Source organism: Ranitomeya imitator, chromosome 4, assembly GCF_032444005.1.
Source record: "Ranitomeya imitator isolate aRanImi1 chromosome 4, aRanImi1.pri, whole genome shotgun sequence".
Taxonomy (NCBI): Eukaryota; Metazoa; Chordata; class Amphibia; order Anura; family Dendrobatidae; genus Ranitomeya; species Ranitomeya imitator.
The window spans coordinates 271,672,037-271,691,497 of record NC_091285.1 but is presented as its reverse complement, the minus strand read 5'-3'; the positions used below and the strand labels follow the sequence as shown (position 1 = coordinate 271,691,497).

The following is a 19,461-nucleotide window of genomic DNA, read 5'->3' as shown; positions in this document are numbered from 1 at the left end:
ATATTATTACATGCCTAGAATACAAAATATATGACAACACACTGTTTAACGCAAATTCGAAATACAGACATTTCACTAGACTTTTCTCTAACTTCATGATCACATATTACATTCATGTTTCGAATAATTTCCATAATAAGCAGGAACAATCAAAGTACAGCACATCAACAAAATCCAACATCACTTTGCCAAACCATTCCATGATGTAGTAGAAAAAGTTGTCAGAAAATAGGCTGTGCCTTCTAAAAAGGGAACTTTCTGGTCCCTGGGCGTTACTATTGTCTACCAGCCCAGATAAACAAACCTTAGAACATTGTTCTGTCTGGCTTCAATATGTTTTTAACTTGGCAATGCCCTATGTTATCCTGCGATTTTTACATATTATGATCTTTTTTCTCTTCAGTACTGATTGGTAATAGATCCTTATGCACACATAGACTGTCATTGTTGTCGGCAGCACATATCCTGCTTACACCAGACGATGTGCTTCTGACAACAGTGATTCCTAAGCTAGCTTAAACACCATTTCACCCTCATTCACGGAGTGATTGGCAACTTTTTTGCACTAAGAACGAGTGTTCCTAGGAATGCTCATACACGAAAACCAGCCAATGTAAATTCACCCTTTACTACATTTACTCAGCTCAACCACTCCAACACCACTCATTCTTACACAATCCTACACCCATTCAGAATATTGACAGGTACAGAAGAACACATTTTTAGTAGCATTGGCCCTTCCAGTTGACAACTTGTATTCATGACCCAGCCCTCTTGTACTAATTTGGAAATAACCTAAATAAACCAAAAACTTTTTTACCAAACAACCATCCAACACTTCTTCTTAAAAGCGACAACCAAGTTTCCAAGGTCCTAATCATCTGTAGGCTGCAAGAAATTTGACCTAGCCTACTAACTCGCTATATCTCTGCTTGATCTCATCAGCCTAAATTGTGCAACCTTTATTAAACAGAAGTTGCTCTCATTAAAGCTAAAGGCTAAATGTGACAACTTACTGCTTGACAACCTTGATCTTTCTTGTACCTTTAAAACTTGAAGACCACTGACAACCATTACAGATACGGACCACTTTAATTTGAGGAGCATTGCATTGCTTTACATTGATTCTCCTGAAAACTAATTTTTCTGGGGTCTGTAAACACATCTCAGTGCTTTGCCTCACTTCAGTATTTGGTATAATGTACATTACCCTACAAAGTACCAGATAGAGCATTACTCAGCGTCTACTTTGGCTTTACAATAATACAAGAATGTAGAAGTACGTATTCATGTTATCACCCATTTCCTTCCTGCTACTCTTGAGCCAAGTCCCCTGAGTTTTCCTTCCCACCCTTCCTTTTTTGATAATTTTTAAGTAGATGTGTTGAAATTCACATTGCAGATTTAGACTTTATCCCTTCGTCACTTGTATCAGTCAATGATTTTAACGGTATGTTTCCCGATAAGTGAGGGTCCCATACATCCTAACAAGGACCATGGTCAACGCTAAAAGTAAAAGGGTGTATCATAGAGCTACTGACTTTACCTGTTCTTCCATCCGTAGCGGCCCAGTTGTTAAGTTCCCCACTGATACTTGTAACTTTGGCTGTATATTTTCTTCCAGGTACTAGGTCACTAAAGGTAAATTCTTTAGCTTCTTTAGCAAGAACTTTATTGATAAGTATAAAATCCCTGTCCGCAAGTGAAACCACATAACTGTCCCATTCAGCAAGAGGTGTCACCCATGTGATGACGAATGAAGATTCATTGATGTGTTTAACCCTCAGTTGCTGGACAGATTGAGGAGCTACGTCAAAAGACAAGACAGATTATCATTCACACATACAGATTTATTTAATATTCATAGCAGTTATTCTATTATGTTACTTTGCATGTATCACTTGCTGTTTGTGAATGTGCACAATGCTAATAATGATGTCCTCCAATGTGTAATGCAAGTTACATGTTCTGAAAATGGGATCTAGACTATGGGCCGATATAAATAAATCTGGGGTCTACAATGGCTAGGTTTCCACTAGATAAAAGCTATTGCGTGACGTTTGTTAGAGCCAAGAATTAGACAAATAAGTAAGAGCTAACCTGTTCTGCCTTTGCAGTACGCAGTGTTTTTCAATCCGCCACTCTCCACCACCACAGCAACGTCATATTGCCTTCCAGGTATAAGTCCAACATCTTGAATGATGAACTCTCTAAAGTGTTCTTCTACACTGCTGTTCAGCAAAACGATGGACTGGTTGTAGAGCACAATATGATATTGGTCCCAGTCACCAGCAGGTGGCACCCAGCTTACTTGGAGAGATTTTACTCCATTGTTATTCGCTTTCAGATCTGTAACTTTCTCTGGAACTAGAAAATAAAAAGTCAAAACATAATATGTATGCCATCTTCTTTCACTACCGGTGATTATAAAGTGCCTTAACAGAAGATATCACAAAAGCTTCTTGAATGAGGTATTAAAGTAGACCTCTAATTACATATAGTGCCAATAAACTACCACCATAGCTTTTTGCAAGATGGTAATAAGTTTCTAAAGATATCACTTTCAAAATATCTTTGACACCGTAAAAGAAAAAAAAAGTATTAAAGTAGCACATGCAATATGTGGAGAGTCATGTTGGGGTGGTCTTGTTCTCATCAGGAGTCATACAGCCTTGACTTGATTGTTGTTCCAAAGGTCAGTGGCAAAAACTGTTGCATGCCATGCACACAGCATAGGCTGGTACACCTTGCTTCACTGTGCATGCCACTGGAGCTGGTTTGTAAAGACAAATCTAGCTTGTGAGACATCAATCAGAATTTTTTCTAGATATGAAAAAGAAAAAATTACCAATTGTTGCTTCTTTTTCTGATAAACATCTGGAGCATTATGCTTTTGTGGATTGTGGGGCTGAGAATTTTTTTTGGATGTTGCTGTAGCTAAAAAAAAACTGGGGGTTCCCCTAATCTCCTTAGATGCTTCTACAAAGCTATCCTCCTTGGATAATTCTCTTAGCCAGATTGTTGGGTTCCGTACTGCAGAGCCTGTGTCCCTCACCACTGGTTGTCTTTACAGGAAGGAGATATCCTTTTTCATCCTACAGGTCCACCCTACTGCAGTGGTTTTGGGTCTTCCATGGCTTTGTGCTCACAATCCCTTTATTAAATGGGAGGGAGGGGATATTGTCAGGTGGTCCTCAAGGTGTAGGTCTCACTGTATGTCCATGCTGTCCCGGGCGGTGGGATCTGCCTCGCGGGTCCCTTGGTACTTGACGAAGTTTCCACATGTGTTTTCTGAAGAAGCCACGTGGAGGCTGCCACGACATAGAACTTGTGATTGCTCCATCCAACTTAATAAGGGGAGAGAAATTGCCTAAAGGTAGAATTTTTTAATTTGTCAGAATCTGAGAGACTCGCCAAAAAAGATTATATTACAGAGAATTTGGCTAATGGGGTTATTCACCTCTACAAATATCCTGTGGGAGCAGGATTTTTTGTCGTTTTCAAAAAGGATGGGGTTTGCACCCATTTATTGATTGGGAGCTAAATTCCACTCATTCCTAATCTCTTTAACCAACTTATTGGGGCTAATTGGTTCAATAAGCTGAATCGCAGAGGAGCCTATATCCTCGTCCGCATCAAAAGGGGAGATGAGTGGAAAACAATATTCAATACCCCAGAAGGCCACTATGAATATTGTGCCATGACCTTTGGGCCAAGCTGTATTTCAGGCACTGGTCAATGAAGCTTTTTAGGATCTCCTGGGTATCTGTGTCAATGTTTGCATTGATGATATCCCCATCTTCTCCAAGGACCTTGCGACATATAGGGCCCATGTGCACACCATTCTGAAGAGATTAAAAGATCATCACTTATATGCCAAACTAGATAAATGTGTATTTGAAGTGCAAAAGTTGGGATTCATGGGGTTATCTTGTCCCCTGGGGCAGTTCAGATGGGCCCCGCAAAGGTAAAGATAAAGTGTTATCGTGGTTCTTGGGTTTTCCTAGTTATTACAGGAGGTTTATAAGGGGGTTCTCCAAGGTGGTGAAACCCCTTACTCATTTTACTCATAAAGGGGTAGATGTTTCTAACTGGGATCCTGCTGCTATTAAGACATTTAATACTCTGAAGATAGCCTTTTTCTCCTCTCCAGTTTTGGCTCAGCCAGATGTTGATTGGTCTTTTGTAGTGCAGGAGGATGCCTCTGAGGTAGGGGTGGGGGTGGTGCTCTCCCAGGGATCTCCTACCCTAACTAATTTAAGTCCACAAGCCTTTTTGCACATATGCATGGCCTGTTTGTTATCCTCAGATTTGGGCTGGCTATTTAAAGCCTGCTTCTAACAGTTCAGTGCTGTTTATGCAGTTCCCCTGCATAGGTGTATGGTGGTGAGTGCCTCCTGGTTCAGCTCTGGTTGCTTCTCAGTACTTGCTAATGGTCGTTATTTATTCTTCTTTATTAGCTATTGTCCTGGAGTTTCCCTTTGGTTTTCATTGAAGTTTTTTGCTAGCTTTGAATTTACTCTTGTACCTGACTCCACATCATCCACGTCACCAGATGCCAACTATCCTGAGGCAATCTGGGAAGGGCTCTGTAAAGCCCCCCTCTCCTTCAGGAGTGGGTGAACAATATTACGGCCCTTAAGGACTTGCTTAGTAATGGTGGCTTGCGCAAAATAGCTATTCCTGTGCATAACATCTCCCAGTTATCTTGGCATCCACAATATATGTACGACTGAAGTGGAAAGGAGTTGTAAGAAGAGGGCTCATCTACTGTGCCCGCTCCAAATTCAGCAGATTCTGGCTATTTTACACAGCTGACACCTGTCAGTCATTTGTATGAATGGAGCAAGTATAACACTTTAGATGCTGTGGTGAACAGCGTTCATTAGATCTATCAAAGTGGTTCGAAGTGGAGGAACTCTGTCACCCAAATTGGGTCCCCATATTTAGATAATTGTAATCACTAAGTAGCTATATATCTAAGTCAACACCATCGCTCAGATCATCATCAGTCCCTACAATCAAATTTGCCTTAATGGAGTCTTCTAGCAGCAAATAACAAAAGATGAGAAATCACTAATAAGCTTTTGATCGATATACCAAAAGATGAGAAATCACTAATAAGCTTTTGATCGATATACTAAAAGATGAGAAATCACTAATAAGCTTTTGATCGATATACCAAAAGATGAGAAATCACTAATAAGCTTTTGATCGATATAACAAAAGATGAGAAATCACTAATAAGCTTTTGATCGATATACCAAAAGATGAGAAATCACTAATAAGCTTTTGATCGATATACCAAAAGATGAGAAATCACTAATAAGCTTTTGATCGATATACCAAAAGATGAGAAATCACTAATAAGCTTTTGACCGATATACCAAAAGATGAGAAATCACTAATAAGCTTTTGACCGATATACCAAAAGATGAGAAATCACTAATAAGCTTTTGACCGATATACCAAAAGATGAGAAATCACTAATAAGCTTTTGATCGATATACCAAAAGATGAGAAATCACTAATAAGCTTTTGACCGATATACCAAAAGATGAGAAATCACTAATAAGCTTTTGATCGATATACCAAAAGATGAGAAATCACTAATAAGCTTTTGATCGATATACTAAAAGATGAGAAATCACTAATAAGCTTTTAATCAATATAACAAAAGATGAGAAATCACTAATAAGCTTTTGATCGATATACTAAAAGATGAGAAATCACTAATAAGCTTTTGATCGATATACCAAAAGATGAGAAATCACTAATAAGCTTTTGATCGATATAACAAAAGATGAGAAATCACTAATAAGCTTTTAATCAATATAACAAAAGATGAGAAATCACTAATAAGCTTTTGATCGATATACTAAAAGATGAGAAATCACTAATAAGCTTTTGATCGATATACTAAAAGATGAGAAATCACTAATAAGCTTTTAATCAATATAACAAAAGATGAGAAATCACTAATAAGCTTTTGATCGATATACTAAAAGATGAGAAATCACTAATAAGCTTTTGATCGATATACTAAAAGATGAGAAATCACTAATAAGCTTTTAATCAATATAACAAAAGATGAGAAATCACTAATAAGCTTTTGACCGATATAACAAAAGATGAGAAATCACTAATAAGCTTTTGACCGATATAACAAAAGATGAGAAATCACTAATAAGCTTTTGACCGATATAACAAAAGATGAGAAATCACTAATAAGCTTTTGACCGATATAACAAAAGATGAGAAATCACTAATAAGCTTTTGACCGATATAACAAAAGATGAGAAATCACTAATAAGCTTTTGACCGATATACCAAAAGATGAGAAATCACTAATAAGCTTTTAATCAATATAACAAAAGATGAGAAATCACTAATAAGCTTTTGATCGATATAACAAAAGATGAGAAATCACTAATAAGCTTTTGACCGATATACTAAAAGATGAGAAATCACTAATAAGCTTTTGACCGATATAACAAAAGATGAGAAATCACTAATAAGCTTTTGACCGATATAGTGTGCCATTGGCATCTTTTAAAAATGGCCGTTCATGTCTCACAACAGCTTCCTTTTATATTAATTGCTGTATAACTTAGAAACTGGCTAGAAAAAATAATCTACTATCTAGTATATCAGTAATGATGGTAACTTTTTGGTAACTCAAGAATGACATATGCTGTCACATATAATCATTAGCCAAACAACCCCACTGGTAAATACGTACCAGTCCTGCCAGCCGCCATTTTGTCCGCACTTAGGTCCCCAGCGATAGAAGTGACAACAACCTGATATAGACGTCCTGGTGTTAGATCATTAAAGGTAATTTCAGTGGAAGCAGAATTAAGAGTTCGGCTCTGCTTGATAGATCCTTTCTCAGATAGGGTAATATTGTAGGAATCCAGCTTGCCTCGAGGTGTTTTCCAGCGAACCTTTAGTTTTGTAGAACTTCCTTCATTCAGCACAGATAGATCAGACACTTCAGCAGGAGCTAGTCAATGAAGAACAACAAATGGGTAAGCTGAAGTGATAAGATGACCCCTGATGTTGGTAATAAGGTCAAGTGAAATTTCTCAGTCCTTACCTGTCCTTGCTAAGTTAGAGTTCCAGTTTTGCAGGCCGGCAGCATCAGTTATCACCGTGATATTATAGGTGTATCCAGGTAGGAGATCATTAAATGTATGTGTAGTTATTTGTTTAGCAAGATTAACTTTACTAATGATCTTTTGCTGATATAATAAAATAACCTTGTAATATTCTATATTGCCAGAACCAGGAATCCATGATACATGAATACTGTCTGATTTACTACTAACATCAATACTCTTCACAGGCATTGGAACTATATAAAAAAAGAAAAGTATATATTAATTATAAAATACATGTTGTGGAAAATAATGTATAGTACAACACTATGGCCCTGATTGATTCATGCAATTTCATTAGAATTCTGATGTAAATTGATTTGAAAATGTTGCCACTTTGGTGTTTTCACGTCAGTTTCTCTCAGCTCCACCAAAATTGGCAGAATTGGGGAGTGGTAGGGACCTGACACCACAGCTCGGCTAATGCATGACAGGCTGTGGCATCCACTATGCCAGAAATTTTACTCCAGTCAGTGACTGGAGTAAAATTTCTGCCGTAAAGTACAGAGGCTCACACCACTTGTAAGATGCTCCTGATTCATGAATCAAGAGCGTCTGACTCCACTATGTCCCCTCATCAAGAAAATCATCGGTCTTTATAAATTGGATACTTTTTTTCTAACATGATGACATTAATAGTGGAAATATTATGGTTATTTTGACGAATTGGGAATCATGAAGAAGGCAAACAGGCTTTGAGATAAAACATGCCAATAATTGGTTCAACATTGAACTGTGGTTTATTGTGAAAATGATGCTGTGTGGGGTGATATAGTGTAATAATGCTCAGTGGTTTATTTTCTGTTACCTGTGGAACCATTGATAGCAATGGAGGAGCTGCTCTTGCTACCAGAGATGGCGGTTATGGTGATTTCATATTCTGTGCCTGGATTTAGGGATGTAAACACAGCTTCTTTTTGGGGGACATTCCCAGGGACGTTATATTTTTGTAGACTTTCCCCTTTGTTGCTTAGCAATTGCAATTCATAATGATCTACCCATCCTGGAGATGGGGTCCAGGAAACCTGCAAACTTGAGGATGTGACTGTATTCCTTTTTACTGCAAACTGAGAAGGTGTAAGAGGATCTGAAAAAAATAGCCAAAGTATACAACATAAGTATTCGAAATGTTTGGGTGAGCTTTGTATGTGTGGCTGGAGTTTAGATTCTCTCATTTTACTTTTTAGATTCTGTTCACATTGGGTTTTTTTTTCAATTATGTATAAATTGCAAATTAGCATAAGCAAGTCAGTGGGATCCATTGGAACTTGCTGCGATCGATTTGTAACTGGATCCATCATACTGGTCAAAACTCTATGAAATGTTGAAGCGATAAGTGAGCAGTACCTTGGTACTAATTGGAACCAATTTACCATATGAACAAATCTTTTTTTCAGTATCCCTTGTTTATGCCCTGGTTGAATAGCTTGTATTAACGAGTGGAGTGTTTAGATCAATCACAACATATTCATAGAAAATTAAGCTGCTTCAATTAAAATCAAAACCGTTTAGTGCTTATTCCCAACTAGAAAAGCACAATTTAATCGCAAGTGATTTAGGACCATGAATACGATTTTTCCATTCCCCGTCATATCTTTTGACCGCTGTCTAATAACAAACGACCATTTAATTAGTTGTGTTCTATTAAAAGATGGGAAGGAGTGGCAGGAAGTCCGGCAAATTTCCTGTTAAGGTTCTAAAACTTTGTTCTCTTTGTGTGGTACTAAACTAATATTTTTTGTATTTTATTGCTACATTGCCAGTTTAAAAAAAATATATTTTTCTTTAGCTTAGAAAGTGCATCCAATTCCTAATATTACCTGACGAGACCTAGAATATTTAGTATTTAGTCTAACTAGCATTTTATAACCTCTGATTTGGGCCCCAGAATAGTCACCTCTTTCTTTCTGCATAATTTTATAGCCACGGTTGAAGTTGAAAGCTATAATAATGCATTATGGTTTTATTATATGCATTAAAGGACATCTTAGAAAGTGAATGATCCTATCATTTACATTTACACATCCATTCTGCTTGTATTAACCACAGTTTAATCTGCATCTTTTATTGTGATATATCACAGAAGTGGTTTGTCTTTTATACTCATCTCCTTCAGACTGTAGAAGGAGTTAGTGGACAATATTCCGCGCTGCCGACAGAATGGACACTTATATCCCAGTAAGGTACAATACTCATCTCCGTCACACATCACACTTTCCTAAGCAGGAATGGTAGACACAGTGAAGTGTTACATATGAGAACTCTTGTTAGCTGCACCTTCTAATACGTACTCATGAGCCAGTAACGCTGAACGTCCTCCTTGTGTTGATTATGGACTAACTAAAGGAGTTAGATAGGATTAAAAAAATTTATTTCTTTCCTATAAACAATGGCATTGCATTCATTGCAATAACATATCCAGTTAATAGATACTATTAGTTACTACTCTTAAAACCATGGCTCTTCCAAGAACCCGTACTCGAGCGACCTTATGAAAAAGTCCTTTTTTGAGGAACAGCTTGCATCAAGAGAAATGTTCTGTTTCCTACAACATAAATTCCTAAAGTCTTCGTACTTTGAACATTGTGTCTTTGGACTTGAACCACAGAAGGCGTTGAACATGGTTTGCGTGCCTAGAAGGTGAAGTTTAAAAAATCAGACTTTATCTAATCTATCTGGCCCAGAAAACAAAACACTTAGTCCCTTTAACATCCGCTAGAACAAAGGAACAATGAGGTTGGGAAGTGCCTGGGCTGAGAGAGTCCTGTCTGGAAACAAACACTTAAGCCATTGACATTGTTACAAGAATTCTTTGTTGGCAACCTGCCACCAATGCAATATTATGCATCGCTCTATGGGAATCTCACTGCCACACTGGATTTGTTACCAGCCTATGACCATACGTTAAACCGCCCTTACACCAAATACAGATCTACATTGACATTTTAAAGATGTGTGATATTTCTCTTCTTGTTCAAACTTTTCATGCTACATTTATATATCTATCATTCATTGAAGCCCACCCTATCACACTTACACCAGGACTAAGGTCTCCTTCAGTGTTCACTTGTGAGATCACTAAGGTCAAGTACAATAGTCTATTGGCAGATACGGATAATAACTTCCTCCCTGCCATTCTTAAAGTGAACTTCCACCTTTGTTTTAATCCAATTGTGTTGATAAATCTTTGTTCATTTCTTCACACACGCGGGAGCGCACGCACACATAGACACCACTGAATACTACATACAGACATATAATAATATATTTATAGTATAAATTTATATGTTATATGTATGGTACTGTGCAAAAGTTTTAAGCAGATATGGAAATAATGTTTGCAAAGTATGAATGCTATAAAAGAAGTGTAAATAGTTTATTTTTATCAATTAAGAAAATATAAATTGAATGAAAAGATCTAAATCAAATCATTACTTGGTGAGACAACACTTAAAGAGATCGTTCCAAACATCCTGGAGAGCTAACCACTGATCTTCTGTGGACATAGGCCTGTGCAAATCCTTCTGTCTCTTCATCTAATTCCAGAAAGTTTCTTTCATGTTAAGATCAGGACTCTGTTTAGGATAACTAATTACTTCCAGAACCCATTGTTTTTCTTTATGCTGAAGACACTTTTTAATGACATTGGTTACATGTTTGGGGTCATGGCCCTGCTGCAGAATAAATTTAGAGTCAATAAGACTCTTTCCTGATAGTGTTGCATGATGGATAAAGTATTTGCCTATATTTCTCGGCAATGATCACAACAAGAAATAAGCAAGATGGAGAGGTCAGTCATTGAAACCTGTTGAAGCAGATGAAAGATACATCATACTTCCATTCAAAATTGAAAGATACACCATCTGCTCAGAACTGGAAGCAACCAGTGAGACCCATCTACTGTTCGGAGAAGTCTGGCCAAATGGAAGAATTGCAGCCAAAAACCATTCCTTTGACATAGAAACAAGGCCAAGTGACTCAACTATGCACGGACACATAGGAACTGGGGTGCAGAAAAATGGCAGCAGGTGCTCTGGACTGATGAGTCAAAATGAGAATATTTGGCTGTAACAAAAGGAAGTTTAGTCACCAAAGGGCTGGAGAGTGGTCCAACAATCAGTGTCTGCAAACAACCGTGGCACATACTTGAGGTTCTTCGCAAGTTTGCGACTGCGTTTCAGCTGATGGAATTGCATCAAAATTACTGGTGTTCTTATTGCTGAGAAATAGAGGCACATACTTATCCATCGTGCAATACCATCTAGGGGTATCTGACTTAAAATTTATTCTGCAGCAGGACAAAGACTCTAAATGTACAGCCAACGTCAATATCTTCAGCGTATAGATGCACAAGTAGTCGTGGAAGTGATGATACGGCCATAATAATGCCCTGATCTCAACCTTGAGCCTATGTGGAATTAGATGAACAGATAGAATGATTTGCTCATGCCTACATTCACAGAAGAGATCAGTGGTTAGTTTTTCAAGATGTTTAGGACAACCTACATAAGGGTGGTCACACCAAACATTTATATGATTTAGATTTCTCTTTTGTTCATTTACTTTGCATTTTGTTAATTGATAAAAATAAATTATTACCACTTTTATTTTCTAAAGTATTCTTACTATGTGATATTTGTCTGTGGTTAGTTCTCCAAGATGTTTGGAAAAATCTTCTGCTGATTTCCTTCAAAAATTGTGTACAAGTATATCTAGAAGAATTGATGTGGTTTTGAAGACAAAAGGTGGTTAAACCATATATTGAATTGATTTAGATTAGATTTAGATGTCCATTAATTTTGCACTTTGTTAATTGATAAAGATAAATTATTATGGTAACTACTCTATTTTTAACATCATTCTTATTTCGTAGCCCTTTTTCTACAACTGCCTATGACAAATGATCTGCAAATGTTATCTCTTACTGTTTCTCTTATTCATTCCTGTCTGGATTATTGTAACTCTCTGCTATTCAGTCTACCTCTAACCAAACTCTCCCCTCTAAAATCTGTCTTGAATGCTGCAGCCAGGATTATATTCCTTACCAACCGTTACACCGATGCCTCAACCTTGAGCCAGTCATTACACTGGTTACCCATCCACTCCAGAATTTAGTATAAACTTATTACACTCACCCACAAAGCAATCCATACCTCAGCCCCACCCTACATCTCCTCCCTGGTCTCAGCCTACCACCCTACCCGTGCTCTCCATTCTGCTAATGACCTGAGGTTAACATCCTCAATAATCAGAACCTCCCACTCCCGTTTCCAAGATTTTTCACGTGCTGCGGCAGTTTTTTGGAATGCACTACCCAGGTTAATTCGATAAAATCCCCAACACTTACAGTTTTAAGCGTGCCCTAAAAATGCATTTGTTCAGACTGGCCTACTGTCTCGATGCATTAACCTAACTATCCCTGGGTGGCTTATTCAACATTTTTACGATAACCAGGTTCCTCGCATCATGTTCTCATACGCTTTATGCATTTATTAGTCCTCTGTGTCTGTACTGCTACATACTTAGGCTGATAACCGGTTCATGCAGCTTTACATGAACACCCAATTTCTTACATTATGGCTGGTCAGAACAATACAAGCAATTGTTACCATCCACCTTTCGTCTCCCCTATTTCCTCATAGATTGTAAGCTTGCGAGCAGGGTCCTCATTCCTCTTGTTATAAGTGGATTTATGTGATTATTGTTATGCTGTAATGTCTATTTATTGTAATAAAATTAATTTTATTTTTACGTCCAAACTTTTGCTTGGACCCATTATCACAGATAAATCAATGTAAACGTTGACACAATAGGTTGACGATAAGGGGTCCTGGCAATTTTCTGATGATATTGGCAGAAGTTAGCAAGTCGGCATTTTCTTTGCCTATAACTTGAAACATTGACCTGTACAAATTGGAAACAATGAACCAACCATCTTTGAATGCATGGAACAGTTGGGTCCTTTAGAGGAAGAATTGCTTTTTGCATTGTGCTTTTTCTGGAACAAGGCCATTTATGCATGTCAAGATGCCATAATAAAACTGATAATTACTACATTCATGGCTGTGTGAAGGAAAACAAGGGATTTAAGGCTGTATTGTAAAAAAAAAAAAATGTGACCAAAAGCTTGCATTTTGTCCATGCATGCACATGTCATGAAGACACCAACAGATCATGGAGGCCTATGGCACTAAGTGTTTTAGGAGATTACAGGGCTGCACAATTTATCTTTGGTAATAATGAAAAACTGACTGGCACTTCCATATCCGAAAACTGGTGTGTACAGGTGCGAACTAGGAATAGCCTTCTCTATATATAACAAACAAATAAAGTTGCACTCTGTAGTACTGAGGCATGTAAATATGAAATCTGTGAAATATGAATAGCATTACTGCTCTAGGTAAGACAAATCGGAGATACTTAGCACATAATTTGGCCAATTCATGCTTGCCCAACAGCCAATGACAAAGCGATCTCTGGTTTGCTTGGAATCTACGTGTCTGGTGTGAACACCTATCTCAGACTAAAGCCTGAATTTATGGGCAGGTAGGATCCTGCTGCAATTCAGGCTTTAGCCTGAGATAGGTGTTCACACCAGACACGTAGATTCCAAGCAAACCAGAGATCGCTTTGTCATTGGCTGTTGGGCAAGCATGAATTGGCCAAATTATGTGCTAAGTATCTCCAATTTTTCTTATTATCTAGAGCAATGCTATTCATATTTCATATATCTCATATTTACATGCTTTAGCACTACAGAGTGCAACTTTATTTGTTAATTTATTTTTGGTGTCAGCTTCTGTAAATAAAGGGCAACAAATGTGTTATCCCGTGTAGGTTATACTTAGTCCTCATCCTAACGTCATAACTGATCGAGTGTATACATTTTCTGCAATTTATTAGTCTAATTTTTAAAGAGGTTTGCAATCAACACTGTACTCTAAAGACAACTGTATTGATTAAGTAAACACCTAAAAAATTACTTCAGCAGAAAAAAATCTCACAATTGTCACTTATTAAGTTATGTTTTTGGCCAGTAGTCCTCCAAAGCTTGTAGTCCTCTTCTTTATATTTCATATATTTCACTAAAAGTCCTAACATTAAGACTCACCAGTTATCAAATATTTATTACTCATCCTACCAATGGCTCATGAAACATAATATTTCTCTTGGAAAAAATTCCTAGAGAGGCAGCCATGACACAAAACAAAGAAAGGCTATAATTCCATTACCCTCACACCTTCAGTAGCTGTTGAGTGTTAGGAAAGAATCCTATGCTTATGAAATCGAACTTGAAAAAGTTGAAACCACATATAATCTTGTGACAACCCTCCTGCCTATGCAAAATGTTTATGGCTGGTTTCACATTTGCATTTTTTTTTTGTGTTTTTGCGCTAAAAAACGCATGTGTTTTTTTCCCCTATACTTAACATTGAAAACGCATGCTTTTTTGCATGCATTTTGACGCGTTTTTGCAATGCATGCTTTTTTCTCTGCATGCGTTGTATTGCAGAAATGCAACATGTAGTAATTTTAGCGGTGTTTTTTTGCGGCAAAAAAAGCATGTGTTTTTTTGCGGCAAAAAAACGTATTGATGTCTATGTAAACGCATGCATTTTTAAGCACATGCGTTTGCATGCGTTTTTATAGAAAAACACAAGAAGACACACTGATAAGCCACCCCCAAACCCTAACCCTAACCCTAGGGATCCTAACCCTAACCCTAAGGGTTAGGGTTAGGATCCCTAGGGTTAGGGTTAGAGTTTGGATTAGGGTTAGAGTTTGTGTTAGGGTTAGAGTTTGTGTTTTAGGGTTAGGGTTAGGGTTAGAGTTTGTGTTTTAGGGTTAGGGTTAGGGTTAGAGTTTGTGTTAGAGTTTGTTTGAGTTTGTGTTAGGGTTAGAGTTTGGGTTAGGGTTAGGGTTAGAGTATGGGTTAGGGTTAGAGTTTGTGTTTTAGGGTTAGGGTTAGAGTTTGTGTTTTAGGGTAAGGGCTAGGGTTAGAGTTTGTGTTAGAGTTTGTGTTAGAGTTTGTGTTAGGGTTAGGGTTAGAGTTTGGGTTAGGGTTAGGGTTAGAGTTTGTGTTTTAGGGTTAGGGTTAGGGTCAGAGTTTGTGTTTTACGGTTAGGGTTAGGATGCCTAGGGTTACTAGGGATCCTAACCCTAACCCTAGGTATTTCTGTTTATAGTGGGTTTTCTAGTTGATTTTGATGATTGGCAGCTGTCACACACTTCTCATCATGCGTTTCAAAAACGCAAACGCAGGAAAAAACGCTTGTAAACGCATCAAAACGCCGCGTTTGCGTTAAAACATGCAAAAACGCATGTGCCAAAAAACAGCGTTTAAACGCGTTTAAACGCGTTTTTGCACCAAATGCGTTTGCGTTTAAAACGCTGCAGATCAAAACGCAAGTGTGAAAGCAGCCTAAGATGGTCCCAAAAGGAAATAAAGTTGATGATGTTCCTGACATTCATGCCTGCATGGATGAAGAGTGAATGGTGCATTTTTATAGACTAAATATACAAATAAAAGACAATTAAACTTCACTAATGTCTAAAACACATGCCAAGTTCCAATCGCTAAGGTAAAACCCATCACAAATACAAAGTTCAAAAACTAGCAAGCAGATTTTGTCATTTCATGTGTTATTTCAAAGAAAGATATTATAGAGCCCAAAATAAACTGCTGAATAACAAATTCAGCGAAAAAGAGAGCAATGCTTGCCGGCACTGCAAGCTTCAGATAACAGCTACTTAGTAGGACTTAGAGAGAAATGCCCAACCACGGATCTTAAAACACTCCCCAAGGCAGGTAGTAAATGAAACACAGGTAGTGGTGCCCAGCTCACAGTGAGAAATATGTTGTAATTCAGGTAAGAAAAAATAGCGGCACTCAATACCAAATAAAGTTCTGACTTTTTATTGAAGCGTAAAATTGCTAACCTGGGCAGATGAAAACTCAGTTGGCCAATGCCATTTCACGTGAACACATACTTTCTCAAGGCCAGAACTTCAGTTGGTATTGAATGTTGCTATTTTTTCTTACCTAGAAAATGACAAATTCAGCTTTTCTCCGTTTGCAACTTTGTAATTCAAGATAGTGATTATTGAATACATGATGTGAGATTTTGTGACCTGGCAATGCACTTGGGTCCTACATAATACAATTACACTTATGAATACAACTACGTATTCCAAAGGCAACACATTGATCAACAAATGCCTGTTTGGATGCATTTTCTAATAATACATTGTACTAATATTACAAAAAACAATAGGCACATTTCAAATTGGCATGTTAAAGCCACTAGAGAACAGTTACAGACAACTAATAAAACATCTGAGTGTAGATAAGAGCCTGCACAGCATCCTGGTCAGCACCTCTGGGCAGAAGTACTGAGTCACATCCCATGATTCATTTACAGTAGCACATGAGCCTTGTAAAATCCAATCTTGGCTATGGTTAACTAAAGCCAATTTTAGTCATCTAATACTAACATTAGAGCCACATTTACTGCCCCAACACAATGGGTAGGTTTACAATACATGATGGCATCTCAATTAGTAAATCAACCTAGGCCAATCTGACACCTCTGCAAGTACTTCCATATTATATTTGTTTTACCATTAAGAAAGGAAAAATTAGCCATTTGTTCTCTGCTTTGGTCTGCTGATCATACTCTAATGCTATATTTGTTTTTCTCTGCATTCATGTGTCAACTAAAGAATTTATTTTCCATTAGATGCCTAATAATTGGCCAATTACTTACAAACTGTGGACTTTTTTTCTGAGATGAGCTCAACTCAATACCTCTGCCCATAAGATTAAACACATACGTAGTACAAAACTTCACATTCTGAACCACTTCCAGCTAACATAGATATTTAAATTTTAGGAACATATATTATGTAACCTACGGCTAATATGTTAATTTTCAGAAAAAAATTGATTTATTTCAATTTTATAAGCATATAAAGTGACATAAGTGATGGGTATGTTCAAAAATGGAAAAAAAGGCCATTGCTGCTGGGTTTGAACTATTGGAAAACCCATCACACTGACTTGATCAGGACCCAAGTGACTTTTATTTATACCCAAAAACTGAAGTCATTTTTTGGGTCAAAAAACTTGCATCTGATTGTGAAGTGATATCAGCAATTGCAGTTAAAGGCAGTACTGGAAAAAGTATTTTAACATTCACAGGGTCTACGTTGAAAACTGATAAGGGGCTGGTGTCTGTCTTTATTTAATACCTGAGAATACAAACATTTTGGACAACTGTATAATGTAATGAACCAGCACTTGATAGGTTAAAACGAAACTGAGTCCTCATAATTATTAACATTTTTTCCAATCTTACTTTTCAGAAATGGTCAGATTCATCAATCACGCACAGACCGCTATGATGAGCTGGGCTATGTTCACGAGACGTGACATGACCTTATTTCCCCAAATAAGATTTCTACATATAGCACGGCTTGCTTTTTCAATATCAGTTAGGAAAATTGTGTGAACTCTTATATAACATACGTAGTTCCATAGGCAAAAGATGACTTTTTATTCATACAACCTATAGTATAACTCATAGTCAATAAAAGCATCAGCCTTCCTAATTTTGCAAAAATTATAGATACGGTAAATACCCCACCTTGATCAATTCAGGTGTTTCAAATGAAATCAACTAGAAGAACAAGAACTTGATAAGGCTCTTAGTCACATCCAGATTCACAAAGTAAAAAATATTCAAGATTTGAGGGTTTTCAATTTCTAACCTATCCAGTATCACAGTTCTTCACACTATTAAACTTCATTTACTAGTAGACACATGACTGTAAACCTTGATAGAATATGCAATACCTCTACGGCTTTTACCTGGATCACTCCACATTTATTAAATTAAAACAAATGAAATGAGATCTTCACAAATATGATGACATTGCAGATTGAAGTATAGTAATGTATGTATCTCTCGTACCTGTTTGTAAGGTAAGGTTCTTTGCCTCTCCATCCTGTAAAGCCACAATGCTTATATCGTACAGAGTTCCTGCCTCAAGTCCACTCTGTCTGCATTCATAGGAGTCATTGGTCTTTTGAATTGGGTTACAAGTGTTCTCCCAAAAATTACTTGACCTACATATCATGCTAAAGTTACAGAGACTTCCGGAACTGCTCCACTTCACGTAGACAGACTGCGAGAAAACTTTACTCTCTGTGATGTTGATGGTGCATTTTACTGGCTCCACATCCTAAATAAATGAAACAGAACCCATTAGAACTCAGATTTAGAATTGTAGGTAGGTAAAAGTGAAAAGTGCAGGTGATTCTCCTATTGGTCACAATCTCAGTCCTCAGAATAGAAAGTCTATTGGCTAACATACTTACAATCATAAATGACACTATGTATATTCAATTATAAAACTCCTGTAAAATATTCTTAGCATTTAATTGCTCAAGTGGCGATCAAAATCTTTTCTGAATTGTGAATTGGTACAAAACAGACGTCATGGTTCATAATTCGCCTAAGAGAGACAAGTTGATATCGTTTAATCTTCGTCCGGCTGAGTAGGTACAATTGTAACTATTCCGTTTTAAAATTGCAATAACTTTTTTTTTCGAAAAGCCGTAGAGGGCTGAAATTTCGTGACATCTCTGCAGTTTTGGTCCAGAATATATTGGCCCAATTTCAATAAAATATATATGAAGGTACAATTGTACCTCTGCAGCCTGTTAACGTTGTAAAATTATGCAGCCTGACGAAGGTTAAAGCACAGAAGTGGTCAGATGTTGTAGTGTTGAATGTAGCATATATCTGTATGTCGTCATTTTCATTTTGGCATTTGTCACAATTCTTTACCTCTCGCTGTGAGATCTGTCATGTTACAAAGGACTGCATATTAGCCTCCAACACAATCCTAACTCAGGGAGACATTTCAATGCACTAACACTACAGATCCACAGATCTGATTGATGATTTCAACCCTGCTATACCTGTACCATGACAAATCAAGCGTACTCACCTGAATGCAGCTAAGCATAATCCACAATGAGAATCCAAACACATATCTCAGCATTGCGAGAAACCTGATTTACTATAATCCTTCAGTGATAATATTTACATTGCCAATCCCCCAAACATGCAATCCATGGAGCACCCAATTTAACAAAAAAGCTTTTTCAAGAAATTCCAGAATAGAAGACTCCAGATGGCTTCCCAAGTCAATTACTTTATACAATTATCTTTATCCAGAAGTTGAGAAAACTACCATTCAAATCCAAGCATTTTTTTCCTGAAAGGTGGTGCAG

At 37.3% G+C, this 19,461-nt stretch overlaps 1 protein-coding gene across 1 annotated transcript in view; it reads right to left on the bottom strand.

The window, feature by feature from the left end:
- The window catches only part of PTPRB (protein tyrosine phosphatase receptor type B), a 218,863-nt gene that overhangs the window by 76,387 nt on the left and 123,015 nt on the right, over window positions 1-19,461 (bottom strand). Inside the window, exons 4-9 of the mRNA XM_069764610.1 lie at window positions 18,134-18,404; window positions 7,969-8,247; window positions 7,100-7,357; window positions 6,743-7,006; window positions 2,101-2,367; window positions 1,547-1,807 (exon numbers count right to left, since the gene is read on the bottom strand). Coding sequence (XP_069620711.1) covers window positions 1,547-1,807; window positions 2,101-2,367; window positions 6,743-7,006; window positions 7,100-7,357; window positions 7,969-8,247; window positions 18,134-18,404 — 1,600 coding nt within the window. The remainder of the gene's footprint in view (window positions 1-1,546; window positions 1,808-2,100; window positions 2,368-6,742; window positions 7,007-7,099; window positions 7,358-7,968; window positions 8,248-18,133; window positions 18,405-19,461) is intronic.